Below are 9,205 nucleotides of genomic sequence, written 5' to 3'. Positions count from 1 at the left end.
TTTAACCCGTGACCACACCATTCCTCCCCAAATTTTTCTCCCCCTCTCCCTCACACTCGAGACACTCGCACACACTTCACCCACCTTCACACTTGCACACCACACACATATCACTCCTCACTTGCACCTACTTCACACATTCACAATTCAAGCACCCAATTTGGATTGGACTATAAATTGAGTTCAACATTACATTTAACAAGAAAATTGAAAATACAAGGTATGTTCTTCTAATCCTTAATTTCGAGCTTCATTCTTACATTCTCTCTCAATGTGTGGATTTAGTTAGGATGTATTGTGGTAGATTGGTGTAATATTGTGAATTTGGGGAACTTTCATGGTAGTGTATGTAAGAAATAGGAAGTAATTCACATTGCACACCAAGTGTTCGACGAAATGCCTCATTAACGTATGTTTTGATTTTTTGGGCTTTTCACTTATGTAATAGTTTACATCGTTATTGTGTAGCGTTTTTGTCGAAAAATCATGTGATATTTCAATAGAAAACATTACCTTAACATTTGAATTCACAAAGGCATTTCATGGTTCAACATATCCACTCACGTCACTACCTTCGTCCCTATGTTTTCTAATGCAAACGACCTCCGATTAGGGTGAAATTTGGATATATGCTAGATATCATTATGTACTTTCACATGTCCAAAACTTGCTCGGGAAAATTTGGATATTTCTCGGTGATGCCCGGGGCCGAACTTGGTCACTTGGTCATGGGTAAAAATTTTTAGAAATGCATGTTCGAGCCAAAATTTTGAGTTTTCCATACTTATGCAATACTAGAGTTATATTGATGGTTCATGTTATGAAACATTGTATAAACACACGTAAATGTGCATATTGAAGAAAGTTTGGGGGATTATGAATTCAAAATTTATTCATGCCCATTTTTTTTTTACACCAAGTGAGTGATATTGTGTATTTCCTTTTGCAGGATGCCTCCTAAAAGAACTTCAAAGGGAAAAGAGAAAGTCGGCTCCTCATCTGGAACGGCCCGAACAAGAGAACCCGAAGGGGGTGTTCAAAGATTCCTATCATCAGATACGGCAGCCCGATACGCCAATGTTGTGCGTGATTGGGCAATCATTCCCGAGAGGCCAGTAAAGTTAGAAGACTTCCCCAACTTTGAATTGACATATCTTATTCACAATTGTGGCTGGGACAAGGTAATAGAAAGACCTCATCCGGTGTATGAGAATCTAGCAAAGGAATTTTATGCAAACTTCAACACAGAAATCGACACTCCCGGATCGAAGCACTTACATCAGACTTGGGTTAGGGGCAAATGGATTATGTTTTCACCAGAGGTAATTCGTGACTACTATCAGTTATCCTGGAATAATGTGGTTCCCATTCCCGAAGACTTCAACTGGTATGAGGTTGCAGAAATATTGTTGGGACGTGAAAACGCTTGACCTCTACCTACAGTAGACTGGCATCAGATAGATCTCTCCCCATCCATAGCAATTTTATGGTTATTCATGTGCCATAACATCGTATCCCACAGAACAACATTTACAAATCCAAGGGTCGGATTCATATACCATTTGGTTAGAGGGAACAAGATTGATCTAGCCACGTACATCTACAACCAAATTCATGGTACAAGCACTTGGGGTGATAGGCACTACTCCCTAATTTTTCCCAGTCTGATAAGTGGAATAAGTAGAGCAGCGGGGATACAAATCCAACCTGGGGAAGCACCAGAAAAGCCAAGCCCCTTTATCAAGCAATCCACACTAGAGACCCAAGACCGAGCAAGACTGAAGCACCAACAGAAATTAGAAAACGCACGACGACGACAGCATGTCTGTGTCATGAAATGTATGTTCGAGAGTAAGGTTTCGGAAAAGGTGATGTAAATTGGATCACACTTATTGGATAGTGGTGAAAATTCTTGTCAACTGATTTAAGTAATGGATTTGTTACATTATTTTTTATGACTGAGAACAGTATTTTTTTCCTGGGAAAAAATGGTTGCAAGCCTTCTATCTGGTTGGGCAAAGCTAATTTTAGTTATAGATCCAATAGCCAAAAACCCTGTTGGATGCACTGTTATAGATCTTGCTTCCAAAAATGGATATGATGGTTTGGCAGCTTATCTTGCTAAAAAAGCTTTAGTTTCACATTTTGAGGATGTGACATTGGCTGGAAATGTTAGAGGGTCACTACAAACAACCACAACTGATACAACGAACCTTGGAAATTTCACTGAGGAGGAGATTTATCTGAAGGATACTCTGGCAGCTTACCGGACAACTGCTGATGCAGCTACACGTATTCATGTTGCGTTCAGGGAACAGTCGTTCAAAATGCATACAAAGGCAGTTCAGTCATCTAACCAAGAGATTGACGCATGTCAAATAGTTGCAGCAATGAAGATCCAACATGCTTTCCGCAATTATGAGATGAGAAAAATGATTTCAACCGCTGCTCGAATCCAATGTAGATTCCGTACTTGGAAGATACGAAAGGATTTCATTAACATGTGTCGTCAGGCCATAAAAATTCAAGTGAGCCCTGATTTACTCCCCTTTCTCACCATTTTGCTGGCGCTTTAGTACAATGCTGTCAGGGGAAATTTCAGGCCAAAATAGTGTTGGAAAATTTTACGCCAATTTTCTTTTATTTCTATTTATCCGCAAGATCTTTTGTTGTTTAGAAGAATATTAACAAACAAGAAAAATAAAAAATAACGCACAAATTAAACGGACCGTCAAAACTTTTTACCATATAAAAAATTATTACAATCATATAGAATTTCACTTACTAGCCCAATCCAAAAGTATTACAAAGAAAAAAATAAACTTGAGCTTTATCGCACCTATTTTTCTACCCTATGTATGAAAAGTCTTAAAATATTAGGCTCATAATATTTTTCTCTCAAATCAATTCTCTGGCACCACCGAAAATAATGAAATACATCAACTATTTATAGGATCAATAACCAAGTAGAAGAGTTTAATTTAAACTCAAACAAGACTCTTTTAATTCAACAAGGATTCCTTCATGTGCAAGACTCCAAAATCGACTGTAAATTGGAGATCAAATTCAGCAATGATTCTGCTCTTAACTTTAATTAGAAATCTTCCATACAATAACTACCTTTTATTATTTGCAATAATAGTCCTCTAACTTTTGACTTTTGAAGCAATTATCCAACAATATTCACTTATCGAAAACGAGTCAAAATATTGTCATCTCTTCTACAATTTTTAATCACAATACTTGAAAAAAAACAGGTAAGCTTTTGACACACTTTAGCGGTCCCATACTCCACCATATGAGAATAACCACTCAGAATTATTCGCGAACTCTGAGCATTTCATTGGCTACATGTCGAAACAACCTTACTTATAGTTATGGTGCAACTTTCCCACTGACTTTTTCAGAGAACTCATCAGTTATCGACATCACAACACCACCACATACCTACACACCTTACATCAAATTTCAGTCAATGCTATGTGCAAATATGCTGACTCGCGTCAGTCAGGACACATCCTCTATCATGGAAACTGGCAACATGTCATAAGAATGTTCCCATCTTACTTTACAGCATCACATCCGCGTCCTCCTCTGCCAGGAGAGATGCATGGTCCGACCCCGAGCATTTAGTCGACCCTACTTCACATTTTGGACAATTTTTCTTCACGTGACCAATCTGATCACAGTTCCAACAAGTTACTTTATTTCTCATGGAGTGACCCTTCTTCACTCCAATAGCCTCCAGTTCTGAAATAATCCCATTGAGAGAACTCAGGTGGTTTGAGATTTTCGTACCCGTCTCTATACACAATGAATGAAATTGCTCCTTCAGATACAACCGATTCAAGAGGTTCTTCGTTTGATATAGTTCTTCTAACTTCTCTCATAGTTCATTTACAGCTGATATTCCATGAATATTTGCAATAACGTTTTTAGCCAGACAGAGACGTATAATGCTTGCAGCCTTCAAATTTAATTCTTCCCAATCCTCATCGCTCATACTGAATTCAGCTTCTTTGCCAGAATTCTTGGTTGGTTTTCCTTTCAAGGCCTTGTGTAGTCCTGTTTGAATCAATAAATTCCTAAGTTGTACATGCCACAAGCCAAAATTGTTTCTCCCGTCAAATTTCTTAACATCATATTTCAACGATGACATATTTTTCTGTTGCTTCAATACTCCTAACTAACTGACGTTCTAATACCACTTGTTTGTAAATTTTATGCCAATTTTCTTTTATTTCTATTTACCCGCAGGATCTTTTGTTGTTTAGAAGAATATTAGCAAACAAGAAAAATAAAGAACAACGCACAAATTAAACGGACTGTCAAAGCTTTTCACTATATGAAAAATTGTTACAATCATATAGAATTTCACTCACCAACCCAATCCCAAAATATCATAAAGAAAAAATACACTCAAACTTTACCACAACTACTTTTTTACCCTACGTACGAAAAGTCTTAAAATACTAGGCTCACAATATTTTCCTCTCAAATCAAATCTCTGGCACCACCTAAAATAATGAAATACATCCACTATATATAAGATCAATAACTAAGTAGAAGAGTTTAATTTAAACTCAAACAAGACTCATTTAATTTAATAAGGATTCCTTTATATGCAAGACTTCAAAACTGGCTGTAAATTGGAGACCAAATTCTGTAAGAATTCTGCTCTCAACTTTAATTAGAAGTCTTCCATATAATAACTACCTTTTATTAATTGCAATAATAGTCCTCTAACTTTTGACTTTTGAAGCAATTATCCAACAAATGGCCTTGTGGCTTCATCTCAATTTTTATCATGTAGAGCTGAATATGCAGTGTTTATCTATGGGTAGCTTCGTTCCTAAAATGAACTTGGAGTATATTGTTGAACAATGTGTAAATTCATTGGTGGTCACTAAATTTTCTATGGGTAGCTTCGTTCCTAAAATGAACTTGGAGTATATTGTTGAACAATGTGTAAATTCATTGGTGGTCACTAAACTTTCTATGGGTAGCTTCGTTCCTAAAATGAACTTGGAGTATATTGTTGAACAATGTGTAAATGCATTGGTGGTCACTAAACTTTCCGCAAACTTTTATGTTAATTACTGAATTTCATTTTGTTTCTAGTTGGTCGCTAAACTTAAATTTTGGTACAAATTGGTCACTTTGTCCATGTTCCCTAGTTTGACTAATGGAAAAGATTACATGGAAGTCTAGTAATTTGCCAGTTAGGCTGCCAACTAGACTACCACGTCGGCTTTTCCATTAGATAAACTAAAGGACATGGAAGGATTTACTAAACTGTAACTAAAATTTAAATTTAGCAACATGACCAAATTGTAATAAAATTCAAGTTCAATGGCCAACTTGAAACCAAACAAATTAAATGTCCAACATAAAATTTCGACTGAAGCTCGAATGAGTGACCACTGGTGTTTTTAATCCTCTGAATTTGGGTTTGATGGGTGACTATCAGAAAGACATAACGCAAAAACTGAAACAATATTAATTTTCTCTGTGTAACTTATCTAGTGAATGTTATAGTATTTATGAGTCTAATATTCCTGGACTAATGACATGTTTATCTATGTATAATTGCAAGTACATTGCCTAGTGGTACATGTTTTTCTAATGTGCATCTTTGGGTATTTAGTTCTTCTCTGAAGCAGTCTGCTGTCCGGAATTCCCTAGTTCGGAGGCAATACCGCATGATTGTCTGGTCAGTCGGGGTCCTTGAAAAAGCAATAATACGATGGCGTCTCAAGAGAAAAGGCTTCCGAGGGCTTCAGTTTCAAACTGATGCAGCTGTCGAAGATCAGAATCAAGAAAGTGTTGAAGGCTTCTTCCAAACCAACAGGAAACAAGCCGAAGAGCGTGTTGAAAGATCTGATGTAAGAGTACAAGCTATGTTTCGCACAAAGCAAGCACAAGAAGAATATAGAAGAATGAAAATAGAACATAACAAAGCAAAGGTAAAGATTCTCTTTACATTGGTCAGTTCACGGTACTAATTCACATAATTTAAACTAATCATGTTTTTGTGCAGCTTGAATATGAAGGACTCCGCCATATAAATGACTGATGTGCACGCATTCCATTGTGGGATGGTGAGAAACCGTGCACTTACGGAAGGTGAATGTGTACACTGTAAAGATTAAGGTAGTACCTTCTTGGGTTTGATATCCTTAAACGTTGGGATATTTTAAGATCTGAAGATATCATGATGTGGGAATTGCTAGGTTTCACTTTCGATCCCATCTTCTTGTGAGATTGATAATTTCCATTGGCATGTTTATATATATGCTCTTGAAAAATTCTAGTGGATCTGCCTCGGTCGTCTTATTTTTATCTTTCAACTATTGCTAGCCATGAATGATTTTACATGATTGAAATTTTTGCTAGTTGTGAATGGTTTAACATAATTGAAATTTTTAAGCACCGTGCTATGTTCCGAACTTGCTATCCCCACCTCGGCACATTGGATTTTCTCAGCGAATGGGAAGATGTTAAAGTGTCATGCGTCATATAGAACTTATAGAAAATAAATAATAAGTTGTAGACTTCACAAAATATGGGGATAAAAAGTATGTTTTACCAGCCTAAACTAAAGTTTAAGCTTTGCCATCATACTCTTAACCTACCTCGATGCCAAAACACTAACAATTAAAACCTACGGCCCAACAAAACTATTACCAGCACAAACCTCTTCTAAAATCCTTCAAATTATTGGTGCCATCGATCCTTCAAATCTTTAAGGACTGCTACTTGATGTACTGAGATAGCCATCTGAATCCCTCGCCATATCCCATCTTGCGCACGATGCTGCACATGAATAACTCGAGGGGACGAATATTGGTTTCAGCAAGATTGACCTTACCCTTGCCCGTGGTGAGGCCGGTTATGCCCAAGTAATAACGTAGCTCGTCCTCAGAAGCTGCGTAGGGTATGTCGATCTTGTTCCCTAAAACAAGAAACGGGACATTTGCTAAAGACTCGTCTAAGAGAAGGGCGTCTAGTTCCTTCTTTGATTCCATGAATCTCTCTTTCTCAGAAGCATCAACAAGATAAACCACAGCATCAACCTAATGAAATAAGTTGCACATCAGTTTACTTTTCTTTTTAAGTACTCTTAAGGCAAGATCCCATAGGTTATGACATGAATTTCGATACACATATTGTTGAAAAAGAATTCAGGTAGTCGAACTAAAAATATTAACCTGAGCATAATAGTCCTTCCAGACTCTTCTAGCAATTTGATGGCCACCTAAATCAAATGCCTTGAACTTTATATTCCCAATACTTAGTTCCTCTGATGTTGGATACTGTGTTGGTTGATGTTGAACCAGCATCTGCATACAAAATAACATAATCATATTTCATTCACCACCATATTACGAAAGCAAATAGAAGTAAAATCTTCTCACAATGTGGCATGTTTGGCGGCACTTAAATATTATTTTTATAAAAGTTATGCTAATTCGCCTATATTCGGCTCATGTTTATAAACACTCAAATTGCTTTTTATCCACTTATTTTGTAGGATCCACAATATCCACCACTCATTTAGTTGTGAAAATTGTTCTCCACAAAGCCTTTGATGAAACAGAATTTGGCTTATGAGCAAGATTTTCTTGCTCATTTTATAGTAGGCGGGTCCACTTACAAACCCCAAAAATACGATCTATGGTTTATGTTGAAAAAATACGAAGTTGGAACAGTATGTTCACATACATATACGTAAACGTATATGTGTGTGTGAATGTGAATGTGTCAAACACTGTTGAGAGGGAAGAAACTAAAACCTCATTACTCAACATATAAAGTAAAGTGGTTTTGCCAGCATTATCGAGGCCCAAAAACAAGAGTTTTGCCTCCTTTTGCTTTAATCCAAGAGAGGTTAATATGCCATAGAACCAATTCATGAGAAACATACTTAATTTGAAAAGAAAGGAAAAGTTGAGAAAATGAACTACAAAAATTCTGAGGCTGAATTTGATTTCAAGTAGTATTTATATATTATAAAGGGGAATGGGGTGACAACTTTGGAGAGTGCCCATTGGCCGGTTTGCATCATCCAAGTTGGTCTTAGATTAGGGATTTAGAATATTATATTATAATATAAACATTTTTTTAATGTAATTTTCACCTTCGAATTTACTTTCGTCTAGTAAAGTCAATGTTACGTGGTGAAAATATTTCTTAAAATTTCTATTTAATTGAACATTGCGATATATGTAGTTGCATACAAAACAAAAGTTGAACAATTAGTTTCAATACATTTGGTAGGATAATCTAGAAGATTTTACCTAATTTCTCTTATTTAAAAATATGCATTGTCGTTCAATCGCTGCTTGACCATCATTTTTAAAACTCATTTTCAATAATTTATTTTATGGAATTCACAACTTTTGAACCACACAATTTTTATTAGAATTTTTATTGAAATCTAATAAAAATTCTACTTTTTTTTTTTTTTTTAGCAAAATCAAACACAAGTTTAGTTTCATGTACAAAATATGCACAAAGTCCATAGACAACTTATCATAGGACATTTGAAAATATGATACACACTTTACAATGATTTTGGGAAAAATAATCTTCAGAAAATCTCTCCAAACAAGCCATAATAAAGATTTGCTGAACGTTTAAAATTGCTCAGCTCAGTGCTGTTTCTGTCAATTCCGCTACAAAGCCCATTAATAACTCTGCTGAACTGAAGCCCAAACCACTCAGTTAAATGCCACGCGCTTAAAAGGAACCAAAACCCTAACAATTTGTGACGCAACCTCCTTTCGCTTCAAAATCACCAGGTATCCATAGATGCAGAAATATGTGTATTTTATAGGCTAAACATTTTGTATTAATCCTTGTTTTTATCCTTTGATGCAGAGAAGAAAATGGCGAAATCGAAGAACCACACCGCCCATAACCAATCCTACAAGGCCCACAAGAACGGCATCAAGAAGCCCAAACGCCACCGTCACACCTCAACCAAAGGGGTTCGTTTTCATTCAGCCGATTTCCTGTATATGTGAAATTTTTTTCCCTTATTTTGATGTGTGAAATGTTATACAGATGGAGCCGAAGTTTTTGAGGAATCAGAGGTATGCGAGGAAGCACAACAAGAGGAGTGGTGAATCTGCTGAGGAAGAGTAGACTAAAAATCACAAATGTGCCCATAATCCATTTTCTGATAGTGCAGATGTTTACT

General features: G+C 36.3%; 3 protein-coding genes across 3 annotated transcripts; 2 read left to right on the top strand and 1 right to left on the bottom strand.

Annotated features, from left to right (window-relative positions):
• The first annotated feature begins 2,300 nt into the window (after positions 1-2,300).
• LOC111385534 (calmodulin-binding transcription activator 6-like) lies at positions 2,301-6,068 on the top strand. Its single transcript, XM_023009931.1, has 3 exons — positions 2,301-2,528; positions 5,664-5,998; positions 6,041-6,068. Exons 1-3 carry the CDS (start codon positions 2,328-2,330, stop codon positions 6,066-6,068), a joined length of 564 nt encoding a protein of 187 aa, XP_022865699.1. The 5' UTR covers positions 2,301-2,327.
• Positions 6,069-6,555: 487 nt separating this feature from the next.
• On the bottom strand, positions 6,556-7,925 carry LOC111385532 (GTP-binding protein SAR2-like). The gene is made up of 3 exons (XM_023009929.1): positions 7,797-7,925; positions 7,212-7,343; positions 6,556-7,076 (listed from the first exon to the last, which is right to left on the bottom strand). The coding sequence occupies exons 1-3, from the start codon at positions 7,923-7,925 to the stop codon at positions 6,756-6,758; spliced, it is 582 nt and encodes a 193-aa protein (XP_022865697.1). The 3' UTR covers positions 6,556-6,755.
• A 750-nt stretch (positions 7,926-8,675) lies between these two features.
• Positions 8,676-9,205, top strand: LOC111385530 (60S ribosomal protein L29-1-like). Its single transcript, XM_023009928.1, has 3 exons — positions 8,676-8,804; positions 8,884-8,993; positions 9,070-9,205. The coding sequence occupies exons 2-3, from the start codon at positions 8,892-8,894 to the stop codon at positions 9,148-9,150; spliced, it is 183 nt and encodes a 60-aa protein (XP_022865696.1). The 5' UTR covers positions 8,676-8,804; positions 8,884-8,891; the 3' UTR covers positions 9,151-9,205.

This window comes from Olea europaea, unplaced genomic scaffold (assembly GCF_002742605.1).
Source record: "Olea europaea var. sylvestris unplaced genomic scaffold, O_europaea_v1 scaffold3197, whole genome shotgun sequence".
Lineage (NCBI taxonomy): Eukaryota > Viridiplantae > Streptophyta > Magnoliopsida > Lamiales > Oleaceae > Olea > Olea europaea.
Note: the sequence above shows the minus strand (reverse complement) of the source record. Positions and strands in the feature narration are given on the sequence as shown.